This window comes from Microtus oregoni, unplaced genomic scaffold, assembly GCF_018167655.1.
Source record: "Microtus oregoni isolate MIOR12 unplaced genomic scaffold, Mior012 000049F_ref0000343, whole genome shotgun sequence".
NCBI lineage: Eukaryota > Metazoa > Chordata > Mammalia > Rodentia > Cricetidae > Microtus > Microtus oregoni.
In genome coordinates this window covers 2207332-2229299 of record NW_024543223.1, presented here as the reverse complement: position 1 = coordinate 2229299, position 21968 = coordinate 2207332, and the positions used below count along the sequence as shown (strand labels likewise).

General features: G+C 49.4%; 1 protein-coding gene across 1 annotated transcript in view; it reads right to left on the bottom strand.

The window, feature by feature from the left end:
• LOC121436566 (LIM domain kinase 2) overlaps positions 1–21731 on the bottom strand; it is a 68350-nt gene extending 46619 nt beyond the window's left edge. Inside the window, exons 1-2 of the mRNA XM_041636569.1 lie at positions 21607–21731; positions 3813–3912 (exon numbers count right to left, since the gene is read on the bottom strand). Coding sequence (XP_041492503.1) covers positions 3813–3912; positions 21607–21622 — 116 coding nt within the window. The 5' untranslated portion in view covers positions 21623–21731. The remainder of the gene's footprint in view (positions 1–3812; positions 3913–21606) is intronic.
• Positions 21732–21968: the final 237 nt, after the last annotated feature.

The following is a 21968-nucleotide window of genomic DNA, read 5'->3' as shown; positions in this document are numbered from 1 at the left end:
CCAGGACCCTGCTTACAAGGCTGACCGCCTGTGGTAAGAGCGAATCCGGAAATCTGAGAGCTAGCTTGTGGTAATGCGTTCCCAGAACTCCAGAGGCTTAAACAGGAGGCTCTCAAATTTGAGGCCAGCCCGAGATGCTCATAGACTGGACAACTTCGTCTCCAGATAGCTCAGTGGTAGAGCACACTGTGCAGTATGTAAGGCCCTGGGTTCAATCCCCAACAACGGAACAACCACAAAGTCACCAAGAGGCGGGTAGGGTAGGCACGCCTGTAATCCCAAAGCTAAGGACACTGAAACAGGAAGGAGTTTGAGGCCCAGCCTGGGTTACGCTGCAAAACGCTCTCTCAAAAATTTTAAAAGGGCTAGAGATGTAGGTCAGTTGGTAGAATACTCGCATGGCACACGGGAAACCCTGGCTCAATCAGCACAGCATAAGCCAGGCATGGTGGTCCATACCTGCAGTCCCAGTCCAAGGCCAACCTGGGACATGAGACTGTCTTAAAAAGAGGGGGAGATGGACAAGAGAGACAGGCAGGCCAGCCAGGTCACCATTCACAGTTCACATGCTAATTTCAGCTGCCAGCGTGTGTTTGGGTTCCTCTCTCGCCCCAGGAGGCACCCAGGCCAGGAGCTTCAGAGAGAACAGCTCCAGATTTAGACTCAGTGGCATTCTTCAAAGAAAAGCAGGTCAGAGGCGCTCACAGTTTAAAGGGGAAAAGGAACGAGGGCAGGGCTGGTCAGCCATGTCTCTGATAGTTCAGAAGGATCCTGGCCAAGTGCCAATGCTCTGAGCTACTTCCAGGAGGCCCACCAGGTGGACATCCCTGAACCTAGGGGAAGCCTCTCAGAGGTGGGCCGACAGATGTCACTCCAGATCAAGGTGGAACCAGTGAGGGAAGGGGGAGGGGGGGAGCAACCCCAACAACCTGTTCATTCAATCCAGCCTCGCCCAGTTACAAGGTGTGTGTGGTGGTGAGGGATGGGGAGCAGGGGGATGGGACACACATGTCCCTTACTTTTCTTTTTTCTTTTTTTTTTATTTAAATTTATTTATTTATTAAGGATTTCTGCCTCGTCCCCGCAACCGCTTCCCATTTCCCTCCCCCTCCCCCGATCAAGTCCCCCTCCCTCATCTGCTCGAAGAGCAATCAGGGTTCCCTGACCTGTGGGAAGCCCAAGGACTGCCCACCTCTATGGCCCAGCTAGGAAGAGCAAGCCTAGAAGGAAGTCATAAAGAATGAACTTTTCTGAAAGCCACAAAGGGAAGGTCCTGCCCCAGCGGGCCCACACCACATACTCTAAACCAGATTGCAGGCGGGCTGGCTGGGTAGGAAGACTGTAAAGGACTGTTCAAACCCCTTAGCCCCACATTCCCCTTAGCCCAGTTTGCCCCTGAGGTCAAAAAATGCTCATTCCTAGGCCTGAGGAGCTTTCTCTGATTTGGGCAAAAGTAAAACTGGATCTAAAAGACAGCAACCCTCCCGGAGGCGTGTGAGCATACTCTGCGGGAGGGTATCCCACTTCTACCATGAGAAAGCTCCCGGTGAGAGCCGGTCTCCTTCAGAAGAGTCCATTACAGAGCTATCTTCAAGGCAAAGCAGTCATCAACAGGAGCAGATGCTCTACCTGCCACCCGCCACGACCCAAGTCCCCACCCCCACCCCACCAGTCCCCACCTACCAGCCCCTCCACACCTCCCCCCAGTCCCCACCCCCACCAGTCCCCACCTGCCCCCCACGGTCCTCACCCCCACCAGTCCCCATCTGCCAGCCCCCCTACCCACCCCCCCAGTCCCCACCTGCTCCCCACGGTCCCCACCCCCACCAGTCCCCATCCTCCACCCCCACCCGGTGATCTTTGCACCGCAGCAGTTCAAAGCCACCCTCCAGAAACTCCGACAAAGGGCCAAGAACAGAAAGAGACAGCTACTAGTTATTAAGGTGTTTTTTTATGGGCAAATTATCTGCAGAGTAATTTAGAGTATCGATTACCCGCAATGAGCCTGAGAGCTGAGTAATGGTCTTATCTAAGGCAACAGGACACCTTGAAAGGCTCTGAGAGCTTTGCCGTCCCACTCCAGAGCCTGCAGCCTTATGTGGTCATCTGCGTGCTAACAAGATTTACCTTTTGTCTTTTTAAGGTAAGGGTATTGCTTTGTAGCCCAGATTCGTTTCAAACTCAGAATCCTCCATCTTAGTTTTCTGAGAGCTGGAATGACATGCACGCCACCCCGCCCTAGGTCTAGTTCTCCTCACACCCTCACAAGCAAACATCTGATCAAAACTTCAAAGGGTTTCAGCCCTTGTCGTCCACGGCCCAGCAACCCTGAGCGGTCTTCTAATCTTCAGTGTGAGAGGCTACAGATTTAACAGGTAGCCTCTTCTAGCCATCTGAAATAACAAGAACTAGCATATGTTTAGTGAGAGGCCAGCCTGGTCTACAGAGCAAGTTCTAGGACGGCCGGGGCAAAAGAAAGAACGAACGAACGAAAGGAAGGAAGGAAGGAACAACAAGCACTAGCTTGTTCTACCATGCTCTGCTGATCCGAACAGAAAACAATATTGATAGGAATGTGGACAGGGACAAATTGTGTGGGTCAGAGGCCAAAGCAAGGCTGGCCTCAGCTCTGAAATGAAAGCACTAACTAGCCAAAGGCTTTTCCTACAGGCCCCTTAAGGCTCTGCTAACCTCTGCCTCTAGCATATAACATAGCACAGAAAAGGCAGAATCCACTTCCCCAGGAGCAGAGGGAGGAGGAGCTAAGGCAATGAGAACTGTGAACAAAACAAGAAGTCTGGGTTGGACCTAAAGAACAGGAAAACACTGGTCCATCTCCAGCCCTTTGGCAGTCAAATCGCTCCAGGCCATCCCCCACCTTGAACCTGGAGGGTGGAGAGAGGCAAGGGCTTAAAGGACCCTTAAATTATTTGACACCAGCTTTGCACAGAGAGCTGTGTGGGCAGCCAGAATACACAGCACGTGTTCTCTTGTCAACATCCATCTCATTCTCAGGACACGAGCCTAGGGGCGACACACTCTCACCCCGCCTCTGGAGGGGACAGTACCTCATCCACCAGTTCAGAATGACTGTGGGCTAGAACTGTTGTCTGCAAAAACAAGGCTCCTCCCCTTGAAAGGAGATCAGTGTTCAGTGGGTGTCTACTAAACACTGCATACTGGGGTCCCTAGGAACATCTCTAGTTCCAGATAACTGAGCCCCAGAAAGCAGGAACAAATGTGGCTTTGGAGCCTGTAATATTTAAAAACATCTATTTGTCTGTCTGTCTGGTTGGTGTGCATGTGAGGTCAGAGGACCACTGCTCAGAGCTGTCCCACCACAAGGGCCCGAGCATGGAACTTGGTGGCAAGTACCTTCTTGCCTGCTCTGACACTGTCATTATTAAGAAACTGAGCTGCTTCAATAATAATCTGGAAGCAATAAAAAAAGTCACACAAAGGAGGGCCACAGGGAGGCATCCTGCGGGACAGAGATGACACTCACGAGGCACCTCATAGCCAGTGGTGTGGCCATGGGGACAGTCACTCTCTCTGGTCTGCTCCCACACCCTAAGGTGAGGGCGTTGGAGAAACCCTAGACAGCCCCCCTTCCTCTAGCTGTCCTCGACTCACCTGTGGCTCCTGCACTTTAATCTGGCCTCAGGGGTGTTCCTCCTTGGCGCAATCCTCTCCCTGCCCCTAATGCCCAACTGAGATTAAAGTTCTCGGGCCAGAAAACTGTGTTTTTCCAAACATGAAAACAGTGCAGGGCCACAGGATGGCGGTGAGGGGAGGAGGGCAGAAGTACTTACCGGAAGCAGGAGCTGTGCCAGGCTTCACTGGTCGTCCTGTACAGTCTCTGGCTCAGAGGAACATAGCCCCCACAGCCCCGGCACCTCCAGGCTTCCTCACCTGAACACAAAACCAAGACAGTCAGTCCCTAAGTAGCAGGAAGCAAAGGACCGGAATCTCAGTCATGTGGAATAAGATCGAGTTAACAGAAGCTCCGGCTGAAGGAATTAGGCTCTATCCATGCTTGGTCCACCCCTCCACAAGACCGCTGCTAAACACTTGCAGGGAAGGGAATTTCTGACTTCAAAAGTAATCTCAACCAAAAAAAAAAAAAAACAAAAAACAATGGCTCTGACTGGGCCACTGAGATAGACCAGCGAGTAAAGGGATCAGCCTGGGTGACCAGGCACCCACATGGGGGACGGAGAACCTGCTCCTGTGAGTTGTCCTCTGTCACACACATGCCACAGTGTGTGTAATAAACATTAAATATTAGTCTTCTCTATCAAACATGGTAAAACTTGTATGACAAGGAACTCAAACCTTTTTTTATCGTCTCCACCTTGTAAAACCTTTCTGCAAATGTTTTAATGCCCATCTGGTTAAAGTCTTGTTTGTCCTAAGGCCTTGCAGCATTCTTGGAACTAAGTGACTGTGGCAGCGGGCCCCATCCCGCTGTCCTTCACTGCATTCTGAACTAAGTGACTGCAGCAGCCGGCCCCATCCCGCTGTCTTTTGCTGCAATCCATTTAAAACTAGTCGCTCCGGTTACAATAAAAAGCGAGCTGCCTGTCCTCCTGCGTGAGCGGAGGTCCTTTCCGATCATGGTGGTCTCTTCTGTGCTCCTGAAATCATGTGCACACACAATAAATTAAAATGTCAGTTAAAATGACTGACTGTTTCTATCTCTAACTCCATTATTTTTCTCTTCAAAACGGGTTTCTCTAGATAGCCTTGGCTGACCTAGAAAACTCAATATGTAGATCAAGTTAGGCTCAAACTCAAGGACATCCACCTGCCTCTGCCTCCTGAGTGCTGGGATTAAAGGCGTTTGCCACCACATCTGGCCCTATTTCTATTTTTAACTAATATAAAACCAGCCTTTTATAGGTAGGTGTCATAGTACATGCCTCTAATTTCAGTGCAAACAGGACTTTGAGCATGAGGGCCTGCCTGGGCTACACAAAAACTACGCTGGCGAGACAGCTCGGCGGTAAAGGCACTTGTCACCAAGTTGATGACCTGAGTTTGATCCCCCTGACCCACACAGCAGGAGAGGGCTACTCCCTTAAGCTGTCCTCTGGCCTTCACCACGGCACACGCATCCTCTCCACACACAAAGAAATGTAAAAAACAAGAAACCAAACCAAAATAAAAATTCCAAACCTAAGACCTAAGTCTACTAACCAACAACAAAACCCAGCACTTTTCCCCTTTCAGTAGAAGCGAAAGGGTCCCCTCCCCAGCTCCTTCCTATGACTGTCCCCAGCTGTACCCAGAACCGCTCTGTTCTGGCTCACACAAGCTATTGTCTTTACTGTCTCCCACCTCCATCACCTGGTCCAGGAGCTCACTCATTTAAGCAACACCACGGCGGATGGACACTGCCTCGCTGTTTAGAGAGCAAGTCCACTGGAGAAGAAGCACCCGTCCGTGTTTTGCTTCAAAGGTAGAGCCTTTCAGAGGTAGAGTTCTCTTTGTTTGGTGACAGAACAAACAGACAATGCATGTTTCCCGACTCCTGTATACCAAGAGCTACTGCTGATTTCACAGAGCCAATTGGGTTTTATTCTTCTCAAACAAGCTGCATTCTTAACGGATGGATGGGAGACTGATGCTGAGGGCTGTGTGTGCACATTTGTGTGTGTGTGTGTGTGTGTGTGTGTGTGTGTGTGCGCGCGCGCATGAGAACTGATGCTGAGGGCTGTGTGTGCACATTTGTGTGTGTGTGTGTGTGTATGTGTGTGTGTGCGCATGAGAACTGATGCTGAGGGCTGTGTGTGCACATTTGTGTGTGTGTGTATGTGTGTGTGTGTGCGCGCATGAGAACTGATGCTGAGGGCTGTGTGTGCACATTTGTGTGTGTGTGTATGTGTGTGTGTGTGTGCGCATGAGAACTGATGCTGAGGGCTGTGTGTGCACATTTGTGTGTGTGTGTGTGTGTGCGCATGAGAACTGATGCTGAGGGCTGTGTGTGCACATTTGTGTGTGCGTGTGTGTGTGTGTGTGCGCGCATGAGAACTGATGCTGAGGGCTGTGTGTGCACATTTGTGTGTGTGTGTGTGTGTGTGTGTGCGCGCGCGCATGAGAACTGATGCTGAGGGCTGTGTGTGCACATTTGTGTGTGTGTGTGTGTATGTGTGTGTGTGCGCATGAGAACTGATGCTGAGGGCTGTGTGTGCACATTTGTGTGTGTGTGTATGTGTGTGTGTGTGTGTGCGCGCATGAGAACTGATGCTGAGGGCTGTGTGTGCACATTTGTGTGTGTGTGTATGTGTGTGTGTGTGTGCGCGCATGAGAACTGATGCTGAGGGCTGTGTGTGCACATTTGTGTGTGTGTGTGTGTGTGTGTGCGCATGAGAACTGATGCTGAGGGCTGTGTGTGCACATTTGTGTGTGCGTGTGTGTGTGTGTGTGTGTGCGCGCATGAGAACTGATGCTGAGGGCTGTGTGTGCACATTTGTGTATGTGTGTGTGTGTGTGTGTGTGCGTGAGAACTGATGCTGAGGGCTGTGTGTGCACATTTGTGTGTGTGTGTGTGTGTGTGTGCATGAGAAGTAAAACAACATTTAAGCAGAGGTCTGGCCTCTACTCCCTCTGTTCCACCACATTAATACTGTTCCTTCAAATGAGGGGCAGAAAAGTCTCTGCAGAGGAATTGGAGCCTTGAGCCGAGCCTTGAAAACTGGAGATTTCCAAGGATGGAGAGAGGATGTTGCAGGGCTATGCGGGTGGAGGTCCATGATCCTCCAAAACAGAGGAAACCCAAACAAAACACAGTACTCTTGGGATGGAATAAAATAGGCAGCTGAAATCAAGCCATGGTACCTAAGTCAACCCTAGAAACAGGGGCAAAGTTGTTACAAGACCCCCTTGTGCACTCTGTATTCAGCTTTGTTCTGTCTGGGTAACTCCAGACTGCCACAGGCACAGGGGCCATGAATAGACAAAGCAAGGCTCCAGGGATATCAGGACGGCTCAGCACTCCGGGGGCAGCCAGGGTATGGGCTGTCTTCTTTGTACCCCAGAGGAAAATTAAACGAGTGCTCAGGATTTGAAACTTGCCCCTCTCCACTCCTTCCTCAAGGTGGGACATCAATCATTCTCCTTTCTCTTTCTGTGCTCCTGGGATTTGTTCCAAGGCCCTGTTTGTTCATACTAAACAAACACTCCACTGCTGATACCTTACTAGTCCATCTCTCTCTCCCTCTCTTTTGGTTTTTTGAGACAGGGTTTCTCTGTGTAATAGCCCAAGCTGTCCTTGGAACTCAGTCTGTGGACCAGGCTGGCCTCAAACTCAGAAAGATCTGTGTGCCTCTGCCTCTTGAGTGCTGGGATTAAAGGCATGCAACCCCTCTCCTGCCACACACACACACACACACACACACACACACACACACCAGCTTAGCCCTTCTCTTTTTAGACAGAATCTTATGACAATGTCCACAGTGGTCTCCAACTCATTCTGTAGCACAAGAGGACCTGAGATAGCCCATCTACCTGCCTCACTCTTCCCATCAGCCAGGATTGCAGTCCTGTGCCATATCAGATCAGTTTATAAACCATTCTTCCTGAATCTGATTGTTTTTTTCCCTTCTTTTAATTTTTTTTTTTTAAGACAGGGTCTCTGTATGTAGCCCTGGCTGGCCTGGAACTTGATATGTAGACTGGGATGACCTAGAACTTAGAGATCTTCCTCTATCTGCTTCCTGGATACTGGGATTAAAGGAATATACTAAAAAGGCCTTATTATTTATTAGTATGTGTATGTGTGTGTATACAATGTATATGCATCTAGATGTGATGCATGTTGTGTCAAAATAATAGTACTCAGTGTATATACATTGTTTTTCTTCAAAACTACAAAGTAGCTGGGCGGTGGTGGCACACACCTTTAATCCCAGTACTCGGGAGGCAGAGGCAGGCGGATCTCAGTGAGTTCGAGGCCAGCCTGGTCTACAGAGCTAGTTCCAGGACAGGCTCCAAAGCTACAGAGAAACCCTGTGTCAAAACAAACAAACAAACAAAAAAAGTAAAACCTTTTAAAATTTATTTATTTTTATTTTATGAGCATCAGTGTTTTGTCTGCATGCATATCTGTGTGAGGGTGCTGGATCCACTGAAAGTGGAATTATAGGCAATTATTGTAATGGTCTGTCCTGTCCCTTTAAGAGACAAGCCACGCCCACTCCCCCCATCCAGGCAAGCTCATCTTCAACTTCCAGCCTGAGTCTCTCCTCCCTGAACCTCACAAAACAAATTTCAGCAAAATACAAATACAAGTTATTAAGGCATGTACCTGCAAGTTATAAAGGTGTGAGGACAAGTGCACACTATCAAAATTCTCTCTCACACTGACTTTCATAGTCTTAAAGATACTTTCCATTATGCAAAAAATATCTGTCACAGTCATTCTGATATAAGTATGCTGCTGTTTAAATTTTCACAATCTCAAAAAGTTCTTATGAGTTCCAGGGAGCTGAATTGAAGGATCCACCTTAAACAGGTCAGACACACCCCTCTCAATTCCCTGGTCCTAAATTTTTTTCCCCCCGAACTTAACTTTGTCCTCTGTTCTGCCAATACCTTAAACAGGTGTAAGAGACACCAGACATTTCTATACCACAAACACCAGACAGGAGCAAAGAGACCAGCTACCCTGCCTTCTCAGGTTCCCCCCAAAGATGACACCCACAAATAAGCAAGAAGCAGTCTTGAGAATCCACGGCCCTAATTCCTTTAACCTGTTGTACCTAACCTCCCGCCTTTTAATTATAAAAAAGAGATGGGAATGTAACGGTCTGTCCTGATCCTTTAAGAGACAATCCCTGCCGATTCTCCCATCCCCCCTCACTGCTGAGGCAGGCAGATCTTCCTATCTGCAGCCTGAGTTCTTCCTTTCTGTCTCTTTCCCAAAGAGGTAGCTTTGGCATGCCTATCCGTCTCAGTCTCTCACCCACCCCGTGGTCTTGGGACCCACTGCAGACCCACTGCCTACCCACTGCTTGGAGAGGGGGGCTGCAGTGTGGTCTCATCGCCTGCTGCCCACTGCCACCACTCGGGGACCTGCAGAGTTTCTGCCGCTGCACCCCTTAGGGAACAGCGGCATTTTATCTTTAACATAACAGTTATGAGCTGCCATGTGGGTGCTGGGAATTGAACCTGGGTCCTCCAGAAGTGCAGCCAGCACCCTTAACCACTGAGCCATCTCTCCAGCCCCCAAAGGCCCAGACCAGGTCAGACACTGAACAAGAAGATGAATCAGTGAGGAAGAGGGGATCTGTGGTGTGCTTGCGTTGAGGATCAAACCCAGGGTCTCAGGAATGCTAGGGAAGTGCCCTATGACTAAGTCACACTCCCACTCGAGCGAGAGGGGCTTACATGTATATACAATGTTTACTGTGTGTGTGATGTGTGTGCGCATGCATGTGTGTGAATGGCGGGGGTAATATGCGTGTGCTGCAGTATGTATGTGGAGGTCAGAGGACAACTTTTGGGAGTAGTTCTGTCCTTCCACTACGGGTTCCAGGAATGGAAATGGGCCACAGCCAAGTCAATCTCTCAGGGCTTAACAGCCTGCTTGAAACAGTTAATGCTTTCCAGCGCCCACAACAGCCTGCTTGAAACAGTTAATGCTTCCCAGAGCCCACAACAGCCTACTTGAAACAGTTAAATGCTTCCCAGCGTCCACAACAGGCTGCTTGAAACAGTTAATGCTTCCCAGCGCCCACAACAGGCTGCTCACCCCTGCTACCTGTAACTCCAGCTCAGGGGCTCCAACACCCTCCTCTGGCCTCCTTGCCCCCCTCCCCAACACACTTTTGATTGATCGCAGAGTACAAGCACACACACAAATAAATCTATTAAAAAAATTTCTAAGGGGCCGGGCACACCTTTAATTCCAGCACTCAGGAGGCAGAAGCAGGAGGATCTTTATGAGTTTGAGACCAGCCTAGTCTACAGAACAAGTTCCAGGACAGCCAGGGCTATAAAGAAATTCTGTCTTGAAAAACAAACAAAAAAAAACAAACAAAAACATCCTTTTAGGATTCGTTCAGGAGATGCCCATCTCATCTTCCCTACAAATGTCATTACTCTGAAGCCTAATGTAATAGAATACATTATGTACCTGAGGGTAATCTTGAACTCCTGATCCTCCTACCTCCTACAGCTCGTACTTCCTCTCGTTTTTACTCTATAATCCAGGAGAAATAGGATTTAACCTGACTACCCACCTACTGAACAATTCAACAACACCTTGGTTCTGAATGAATAACGTCTGTTTCCAAAACTCAGGGCACCTAGGCTTTCTATGTACTGCCTCTCTCGTGAGCGCGCCCTATTTCCTCCAGTCCTGAGAGACCTCAAACACACACAGGAGACTCTTAGGTCAGTGCCTGCTCAGTGTTCACCCCTAATGCCCTCCTTCCCCAGACACAGTGTCGGGTCCTTTCCTGTCTCTACCCTTTGAGCAGTCTACTGTACAATAGCTGCTGGCTCACCCACACTCTGGGCTATCTCAGTTCCAGGTCAGACTCAGGACAAGAGCTGGGCTGTCTGACAGGGCCCTCTGTTCTAGATCCCTACACCACTCTGTGAAGATACATTCTTTCAGTTATTGCCTCCCTCCCACCCCACACCCGCTCCTTTCCATTGTCATTTAAATAAGCAAGTCTTTCCTAATAGAAATGGCTGCAGCGGCAGCCATTCCCGCTTCTCCCTCTCACAGTCTAGGAAAAAGCTGTCTACACCTTACCGGTAGCACTCAATGCCTCACTTTCCGATTTCTTCACAGTCCACTGCCATCCACCATCCACCCATCATTTCTCTGAAACTGCCTCACCAAGTGACCATTTATTGCTAAATTCAATGGATGCCCTTCAGGCCATTATTTGAGGACATATTTATTCCATGCCAGCTACGCCTCCAGCCTGTGTTTAGAGCGCAACCCTCAAACAGCCTAATTGTGTTTATAACTGGGGCAGTGGCATGGAGGCGTAGTGAATTCAGAACTGGGAAAACAGGAGCAGGGAAAAAGAGGATTCCTTGAAGAAGTAATTTCTAAACTGAGCTCTGAGGAAATATAAATGAACTGGTGTGGGGGGATAATGCTAGAGATGGAAGGGGTGACACAAAAATTCACACAGTGTTAAAGTTGGCCTCTGCTGACTTCCAGGACTCGGGAGCCAACCAAGCCTAGGTCTTGACCTGTACAGTCCTCTGATAAACATTTCTGTAAGGAGGGAATGGGGGCTCGGGCTGTACATAGTTCAACTGACACAGTGCTTGCCAAGCACCGCAAAGCCCTAGGTTCAAGCCCCACATAAGCAGATGCCTGGAATGTTGTAGCCTGTAACCTTGACTGGAGCCAAGAGAGTCAGAAGTTCAAGGTTATTCTTAACTACACAGGGACTCGGAACCCAATCCAGAATACTGAGCTCAAGTCTCAAAATGGGGGAGGCTTTCACAAAGTGACCACAAAGAACCTATATGTCTCATTGCTCTTTACAAAGGGGAGCCTCGTTACAAGATGGTCTGCATTCCTGCCCCATGTTCACACCCTTGCGCTCACTGTTCACACCGCAAGCTGCCATCTGTTCAGCAACCTTCTCCTCTGTTCACAGCGTAAGCTACTGTCTCTGATCAGCACGCCTGCCTTCTCCTCTGTTCACACCGTAAGCTACTGCCTTTGTTCAGCACACCTTCTCCACTGTTCACACCGTAAGCTACTGTCTCTGATCAGCACGCCTTCTCCTCTGTCCACACCGTAAGCTACTGTCTCTGTTCAGCACTCCTTCTCCTCTGTTCACACTGTGAACTGCCGTCTCTGTTCAGCACGCCTTCTTCATTAAATGTCTTTCTTGGCGCTTCCAAAGGCATGGCGAGTTTCATCTGTCTGCACTCACCGACACAACCTATTCTTTCATTACAGCTCGCAGTGCAAATTCTGCCTCTCTTAACCCCTTACTCGCAACTCTAAGGGGCAAACTGTGTACCTTGGTCCTCTTTCCTCCAGGGCCTAGCATAGGTCTGGCACAGAACGGACAATATTTTGGCAGCAAATCCATCCGGAAGGTTGGATGTAATTGCCACCTATAAAATTACCAAAGTGGAACTCCAAAGGTCAGCGAGGCAACCACTGAAGTGGTATTCTGGCTCACGGGACCTATGGAAAAGTCTCCTGTGAATGAACCTGACCTTGGTTTGTTTCCCAGTTACATCACTGGAGATGGAGATGGCTCAGCAGGCAAACACCTGCTGTGCATGCCTGACAACCTGAGTCTGAGTGTAATCCTGCGACACACTTGGAAACCCCAGGACTCCAGGGAGAGACAAGAAGCTCACATGTGCAGCACAACCATAGCAACAAGACCCGACCTCAAAACAACACTGCACTGTGGCCTTCATAGGCTGGCATACAGGCGCGTGTGCATGCGAGCACACCCCCCCACACACACTGCTTTTCCTATAAATGGTATTAGGTAGAAAGATATACACACCCAGATATACCCTACCTCCTTCCCTTCTTCCAGTGTCCTCATTGCACAGAACTTCATGGCCCCTTAGAATCCCGCAAACCAACAATCCCGATTCTTTTGCAACCTTTAGTTCAGGAACTACAAGAACAACATAATAGTATGAAGTCTTGGGGAGTCCTGTAAATCCTAGTACCCACATGATGGTTCACAGCCATTTCTAACTCCAGTTCCAGGGGATCTGACACCCTCTTCTTGCTTCCACAAGCACTAGGGACACATGTAGTACACAGACACATGCACATAAAATACATTTAAAAAACGAGACCGAGAGAGACGGAGAAAAGAGCACAAGACAGGGCTCACTGTGTAGCCCAGGGTGTGCCAGAACTCCCCAGGGAGACCTGGTCGCCCTCGAAAGAGATCTACCTGCCTCCTCCTGGGAGGCAAAGGCAGGCAGAGATCTCGGTATCTCTGTGAGTTTGTGGACAGTCAGGGTTGCACAGAGAAACCCTGTCTCAAAAACAGAAGAGAACAAAACAACAACAAAAAAGAAGCAACCAGGTATGCGCCTTTAATCCCAGAACTCAGGAGGCAGGCAGATCTCTGATCTTGAGGCAACCTGGCCTACAGCGTAAATTCAGGACAGCCAAGGCTACACAGAGAAACCCCATCTCTAAGAAAACAAAATGGAACGAGGGAAGATTAATGCTGAGAACAGTAGCAAATGGCTTACTATAAGGATTCCCACCTTCAGGACTTCCTATTTAATCGGTACTGTGACTCAAACAATCTGTGACTCTAGACAGACAGACACTAGGGCAGCGGAATGGCTGAGGGCGGAAGGGCTTCAGTCCCTAATTTAGACACAAGGTCTCGCTACATTGTCTAGGCTGGCCTAGAACTCATGACCCCCTGCTTCAGCTTCTCAAGTAGCTCGGAATACTGGCATGCAGCATGGCAGACTTAGAGAAGAGAACCTTTAAAATAATCTAACCGAATCATTTAATTTTTGTAAAAGACACACAGACTTGGAGGAAAGGGGAGTTGCCATCACAGAGCTCCCAAAAGCTGGTCCCACAGGAACCCCAACCTTTAGCCCAAGACCACCAGGCCAGTTGCGGTTTTTATTACCCTGAGGAGCCTCAGGCAATGTGAGACTTGCTCAGACCACAGTCGTTCAGTGGGAGGGCTTGGTGAGGTGCCCTAGCCCAGAGTCCCCACTTAGCCTTGGCTCAAAACTAAACACAATCTCTTCAGATTGGACCCCAGGCTTCAGGGTGGTGAGAAATCCACATGCAGGAAGAGACCCTGATGCCTGAACGAACACGTACAAAGCCCAGACTCGTGTTTGAAGACAAAACAAAACCCTTTGAATTGTCTCATGTTCCACCTGACAGTGAGAACCAGGAACAAAATGCAGCCAATTCAGGGCAACGTGAAACAGGTCTGGTAACTGCTGGACCCCTTTGGGAAGGGGCAGATCAGGTGTAGAAACCCCACCTGTCCTGGGACAAAGCTGAAGGGTAGGCAGGGCAGCAGTTCTGGGGAACAGCCAAAGAAGAAAGATTCCATTTAATGATGTAGCTCCCAACAGGCCCGGGAGCAACAATTACCATCTTCCGATATTCTCCCGGCATCCCAAATCTTTTCTTCCTCACCAAGTGTCACCACAGAGAGGGTCTCACTATACAAGATAGACGGACTTTAAAGGGGCGCCTGGGTTTCTCTAGACCTTGGGTTCTTTTCTGTACAAGGCTCTGATGCCTCCTTCCAGCCCAGAGAGCCTGTGACACCACACCCGGCCTCTCACTTCCAGGTTGGAGTACTGACACGGACAGGAGACTTGGCGGTGTCTTTCTTGGTGTTGTTATCTTCTTTCTCTTTTCAGTCTATCTGTGAGGGTCAAGAAGAACTGGAACTAAGAGCTGGACTCCAGGGCTCAACTGGTGGTTCAGTGGTTAAAAGCACTTGCAGGTCTTCCAGAAGATTCGAGTTTGGTTCTCAGCACCCAGTTCAGGTAGCTCACTTGCCTGTTAACTCCAGCTCCATGGGTCCAACATCTTCTGATCTCCACAGGCACCCACATGTAAACAGCACAGACATGCACATATACACATGAAAATTTTTAAAGATTTATTTATGTGCATGTGTGTGTGTCACATGTGTGTCTGATGCCCACGAAGGTCAGAAGGCACTGGATCCCTCTGGCATGGAACCTACTGATGACTGTAAACCATCACATAGGTGCTGGGATTTGAACCTGGGTCCTCTGGAAGAGCCACAAGTGCTCTTAACCACTGAGCTATCTCTCCAGCCCCATGCACGTAACATTTAGACTAAAAGAGAAAAGGGCCAGCAAGACGGCTCAGCCAGAAAAGGTGCTTGCTGCTAAGCCTGACCACCCGAGTTTGATCCCTGCAGTCACATGGTAGAAGGGCAGAGCTGACTCCCACAAGTTGTCCTCTGACCTCCACACACTCCACACGAGTCATCAACAGCACCACCCCATCAAAAAAACATCAGTGTAATCAGGGCCGGAGATCACCCAGAGGACTCAGGCTTGATTCCCAGCATCCATGTGGTGGTTCACAACTTCCTACAGCTATAGTTCCAAGGGATCTGATGCCCTCTTCTGGCGGCTACAAGTGGTGCACACCTACACACACACAAAACCAAATAAAAACCTGGATTTAAAACCTGGCTCCATTACTGACTCTATGTCCTTGAACAAATTATTTACCTTCTCTGAGCCTCTCTCCTAATTTTCATTTGCTTGTTTTTGGTTTGAGAAAAGGTCTCATGTAGCCCAGGCTATGTGGCCAGGGTTGGTCCTCCTACCTGCACCTCCCAGGTACTGGGATCACAGATGGGCACCACCTTATTAACTTCTCTCCCCATTTTAAAGAAGTATTATTTATTTATTTATTTTCATTTTAGGTGTATTTGTCCAAATACATGTTAAGTGCACCATGTGTGTGCCTAGTGAGTGCAGAAGCCAAAAGAGGGTGCAGGATCCCCTGAAACTGGAGTTACAAATGATTGTGAGTGGCCATGTGGATGCTGGGAACAGAACTTGGGTCCTCTACAAGAGCAGCAAGTGCTCTTAACTATTGAGCCACCTCTCCAGCCTCCTTGCTCACTTAGGTTTTTCTTCCTTCCTTCCTTCCTTTATTCTTTCTCTCTCTTTTTCAAGGCAGGGTCTCACTATGTAGCCTCGGCTGTCCTGGAACTCAGTATTAGACCAGGTTGGCCTTGAACTCACAGAGATCTGCCTGCCTCTGACTCCAGAGTGCTGGGGTTAAAAGCATGTGCTAACATCGCCCAGCGTCCCTTTGCTCATTTTTAAGGAGGCTAAATAAAGTCACCACCTTTCAGGATTAACCTTACGGGAGACTAGAAGTAGTAATGGCCGTGTGAACATCTCTTGGGTGCCTGGCTCTAAGCTGGGCCTGTCTGTGAGCTTCTTCCCCTCCTTCCTGCAAGCATGTCCAGAGGTTAGCCAGAGAAAGGGCTGAGTGGACTGCCTCCCCAAATCCAATGTTTTCAAAACAAGTCCTGTGAATTTGTTCTAGGTGCCGATGTGCAAGGCACAGAGCAGGCCACAAACACGCAGGGCCTGGTGAGTGCTCCCTGGGTGAAGGATAAGTCAGAGATAAGTCAGGTTCTGGGGACAAGGTGAACTGTGCACAGTAACAGTCGGCACTGCAGACCAGTGGGACGAAGGCTCCTCTGGCTGATTGTCAGACTCCGACTTCATTTGCTGTGAGCAGGCGTTTTCTTATCTGGGGAGCCCCACAACGGACCTCTTATCAGAGAACCCCAGTTACTTAATTCACGGTTTCTCATTCAGCAGTTCCCTACCTATTGTCGATGACAGAATTGCTTTGAGTCCTCACCAATCTGCAGCATCCTAAGCACTAGTCAAGTATGGATTAGCCAATCAGAGGTCAGGACCATACCATCAGACTCCAAACCTATGGTGTTGGTTAGAGTTTAGACTTCCTTTCATTTATTTATTTATTTAGAGCCAGGGTTTCTCTATGTAGCCCTGGTTGTCCTGGAACTCACTCTGTAGACCAGGCTGGCCTCGAACTCAGAGATCCACCTGCCTCTGGAGTGCTGGGATTAAAGGTGTTTTAGACTTTCTTTTCTGATCCATCGGATTAGAGGAGGAAAGTTACCTCATCAAATAGAATCTCAGGGTGAAGTTCAAGGAATGCGCTAAGGGAGGTAGGTGAGGTCTCCTGTCCCAGCTGTTAGCAGCTGAAAACTGATAAAGGATGTGACTCCCACCGCTACGGAAGTGTAACCACAGGAAGACCTGTGACTGCTACAGTCTCACTGAAGTATCAAAGCGACAGGATACATAGAGGCAGTCCCCATCCTTCCCTAATATGTCTCAAAAGACCTCTTCCAGGGCTCATTGACCAGAGCCAGCCCTGGCATGGTAATCACCAGAAAACACAAAAAAACATATCATGGATGTGGAGGCCCCAATCAGCATCCTAAACATGATGGGTTTTATTTTTTTAAAAATATTTTTATGGTTTATTTAACCTTATTTTATGTGCATTGGTGTGAAGTGTCAGATCCCCTGGAACTGATCTTCAGACAGTTGTGAGCTGCCATGTGGGTGCTGGGAATTGAACCCGGGTCCTCTGGAAGAGCAGTCAGTGCTCTTAACCACTGAGCCATCTCTCCAGCCCCCATGATGGATTTTATAATCACCAGAAAACACAAAAAACCCATCATGGATGTGGAGGCCCCAATTGAGCATCCGAACATGATGGGTTTTAGTGAAGTTAAATATCTTGTGATTATCTTAGGTCCGACCCTGGTGTCTTCACCGCACATCGAGGGCCACCCAAGTCACCTTGCCCTACCGATGCCATGAGGCACCTCCTACCGGTCAGTGCTGCCTTTATTACCACTAACACCTCGTGTCAGAGGCCACTGTACCCACCTGCAGACTGGCATCCTGTGCCCATGCCATGACGTCTATGAGCCTAACCCCAGAGTGTCGGCTGTGGGCTGGAAAACTCCACAGTCCCTAGCCTGCTACTAAACACTCCACAGTTGCCAACCCCAGCCTCCTGCTTCACGGTCTCCCCAACTCCCATTCGTTCTGAAGATTGAAAGTCACTCTATGGTTTCTTCACTGTTATGTTCTCATTCCTCTCACATTAAAACAAACAACAACAAAAACCATCTACTATTTCTCAGATGTTGCCTTCAAGAAGTATTCTCTGGTACTAAAGGCACAGCTCATTGGGAACATTGGTGCCTAGCACTTGTGATCAGTTCCCAACACACACGCACGCATGCATACACACACGTGCACACATGCACACACACACATGCATGCACACATACACAGACACCACTCCTCCACACGCATAGTGTCCCTGGTCCCATGCCTGACCAAGACTGGCAGCCATTCAGCACACTGCCGTATTTCCACTCTCACGGTTGCGAGCACACCTACTGACCGCCCATTGCTCCTCGCCCCTCTGACTTTCAGAGCACCTGTCCTGATGACGCGCTCAGGTTTTAATGTCTAGCTGCCATCAGCACACACTCCACAGAGGAAGGGGCTTGTCCTATCCTGCCTCCTGCTTTGCCACTCATGGCTAAACATGCGAACACAACTTCTGACATTCCATTATCACACAGAGGCTTTGCAGCAATGCATCTGGATTTCCATCTTCTTAATTACCCTGACCAGGCATCAAGTTTCTCAAAAGCCACAAACCACGGATTATTCACTTCCACAGCTACTTCAGTGTGTGCACGTGAACATGGGTGCATGTCCATGCATTAGGGTGCATGGGCATTGCATGAGTATACATGGGGTCAGCCTTGCATGTTATTATCCTGGAACCACTCACTCTGGTTTTTGTTTGTCTCGATTACATTTATTTATTTATGAGGGGTAACGATGTGCACACCACCAAATACGAATACAACTTACAGAAATTAGCTAGGCTTCTGGTGACCAAACTCAGGTCTTCAGGCTTGACAGCCATCTGAGCAGTCCCAGACATCTTGTTTCTTTGAGACAAAGCCTCTCACCAGGACCTGGGGCTAACCAGTCCAGCTAGGGGTCCACCTGTCTCCGCCTCCCCAGCACCAGGCTTATATACGAGCACCACATCTGGCTATTTAAAGGGGGTTGGGGATCAAACCGGGATCCTGATGCTTGCAGCACCTCACCAACTGAGCTGCCCCCTCGGCTACTCCACGGGTATTTTCTAAGGGTCTGTAGGTTGCTGCCTCCAGATGTCTCCCTATGTCCTGGCCGACCCTGGACAAGCCTGTTTTCCTCCTGGAGCCTCAGTTTCTTCAGATGTAAAACGAGGAGACGGCACATAGTCTCAAATGTCGTTCCTGGCTCTGGCATCTGTTAAAATTTGTAAGAGGTAAAACTTGGCCTAGCCAGTTCCAAAGACTTCACAGGCACTTGGTAAATATTTGATTTCCTTGTCGTTGATTCTCCTGTTACACAGGAATGCGAGGTGTCCGAGAATGTATCTGAACAGAAGGAACAAGTAAGTTCCAGGCCCCACTTCCTTCTCGGACTCGCTGGACAACCTTATTCTGTGGCTGGTAATGCAGAAGAGATGAAACACTAAACTGAGACCGCAAAACAGAGTCATGGCCTGTGAACAAGGCACTTCAGGCCTAAAGTCTCCTTAACAAAAATAAATACATGATAACAACAATAAAAAAGTAAAGCCACTTTCAGGGCTGAGGATAGAGCCCAATAGTAGAGTCATTGTCTAGCACGTGCAAGACCTCAGGTTCCATCCCCTCACCTATTAAAAAACAAACAAAGCCTGCCTGCCACTTCAGCAGGTGCAGTGCCCAGGAGACTGAGGGAGAACCAACCTAAGCAATGTAACAATGAGCTGCTGTCCTGAAACAGAAAAATAGCGACAGCACTAGATGCTCTTGCAGAGACCAGAGTTCAATACCCAGCACCCACACGGTGCTTACATCCATCAGTAACTCCAGTCCGAGAGGATCTTCTGGCCTCTGCAGGCACCAGGCATGCAAGAGGCACATGTGTGCACATGCAGGCATGCACATAAAAGAATGCTTCAGTTAAAATGCAGGGAGGTTTAAACGGTGCTGAGGATGTAGCTCAGGGGCAGAGTGCTCAGCTAGCTCACACCGGGCCCTGGACTCATCCTTAGAACCACACACAAATCAAAAATGGCTAAATTCTTTCACAAATTTCTGGGAATCAAAGATCAAAGTTGAGACTCTACAGCGGTTAGAAGAAGTCACCAAGGTGCACACCTTTGATCCCATCACTCAGGAGGCAGAGGCAGACAGATCTAGGACAGCCAGGGCTGCAAGGAGAAACCTTGCCTCAAAAAAATAAAACAAATAAATAAAAAGAAGTCACTGAAAGTCAGTTGAGCTGAAGAACACATCTGTAAATTAAGGGACCGATTTTATTTCTGTGTGCGCTCTGTGTGGATACACGCCATGGGAGTGCAGGCACTGTAGAGGGCAGAAGGTGTTGGGTCTTCTGGGGTAGCAGAATTGAGAAGCAGCCGGATGTCAGGAGCCAAGCTCTGGTCCTCTACACGAGCAGCACACACCTTAACCTCTGAGCCATTTCTCCAGCCTCATAAACACAAACACAGGATCTCTTGTTTAGCCCAGGCTGGCCTCACAGTCCCCACGTAGCAGTGGATGACCTTGAACTTCTGATCCTCCTGAGCACTGGGAATGCAGGCACGCGTCCTGTAAACGTCTAGGCAGTGCTGGGGATGAAGTCCTGTGTTCCACCAACTGAACTGCAACTCCCAATCCCCAACTCATTTTTGCTTTGTTTTGTTTTTTATAGAGAGAGACATGGTTTCACTGTGTAGCTCTGGCTGTCCTGGAATTCACTATGTAGACCAGGCTGGCCTTAAACTCACAGAGATCTGCCTGCCTCTGCCCCCCGACTGCTGGAATTAAAGGCATGTGTTACTAACGACAGGCCTCATTTTTTAAAAATGAGTTATTTATTTAGAGACAGGGTCTTATTCTGTATTCCAGATTGATCTAGTTAGCACTCCACACGCAGACCAAGCAATTCTCCTAGTGCTGGGATTACAGGTGTGCACCACCACAACCAGGCAGGGAAAAAAAATAACTAAAGGGCAAGACAGAGGCATTTCCGCCCGGTTCTTTCTTTCTCCAGAGCATATTATCACCAATGAAAACAAAAATCCCATGCTCCCATAGAGAGGAAGTGACCCACTGGCGGCCCAGTCCTTGAATTCAGGATGGAGGAAGTGACTGTCCACAGGCCCGAAAGCCAGGAAGTGGAGGCAGCTATCCAGTCCCTCCCCCACTCCTAAAATTCTCCTTTGGCCTTTCTGGAAAGCTTTTGAAAATCGACACTGGTAGACCCAGAAATTGAACCATTCACACAGGTGGCTGGGAAACAGGCAGCAGAAGGCTCCTGGTGCCGCAGGGCAGGAAGCTGCAAGGTGATGCGTGAAGGGACTTCAGACCCAGCCAAACCAATTCTGAAATTACCTTCCTACAACCCTTCCTCTCAGGGTGCCCCGCTGGCTTCCGAGACCACTGAGGACTCAACAAGTCCCCTGAGAAGACTTGAAACTTCTCCACATGATGTGGCGAGCTTTGCGCCTCGGGAAAAGGGTTCGCTCTCTTCTCCACAGTCCACATCTTAAGCTCTATACTCCTATTTCCAGGACCCTCCAAAAATCCTTGGCTCCAAAGACACCTTTAAGAACTTTGGATCTACAGAAAACCCAGGACCCAGAATAACTCGGAATCTCATATCCTGAACCCTAGAAGACCCTGTACTTCCCATTCCAGACTCGCCCATCACAGAGAATCTCTGCCGTCGGCTTCCGTAACCTGGAGACCTGCCCCGACTGCAGTCCCGGGGACCCACCTCGTGGGAAGCTCCCCACGCGCAGGCCACTAGGAGCCCTCAGTCTGCAGGACAACCCACTCTAATTCCAGAGTCCCAGGACCTCTAAGTCCCGAGCAAGTTCGGTCCTCCCACCCTGCCAGGACCCAAGAGGATCAAGCCAGCCAGAAACCCGCGAGCGGTGGGCAGGACGGCGTGGCCCTTTCTTACCCGCCAGCGCCGCCATGGTTCCGGGCGCGGACACCAGGGGAAGGACCAGCCGGTAGCAGCAGCTCAGGTCCGCGCCCGCTTGCGGTTTAGAGAGGAGGTTGTCTTTGCCTCTGCTGCAAGAAGGATGCACCGCCTACGGCGCCCGGGGAGGACCAAACCGCACCTGGCACCGGGACCCGCCTGCCGACGCCCCGCCCTGAAGCCCCGCCCACTCAGGTTCCCGCCCCGACACTTGCCCCGCCTCCCGCACGAGATCCGCCGCGTCTCTGGCGCCCCTTAGCGAGTGGCGGTCCCTAAAAGCGTTCGGATTGATTATTATAGGCTGGGGGTCGCAACACAGAAGACCCTCAGCGCTCAGTGTA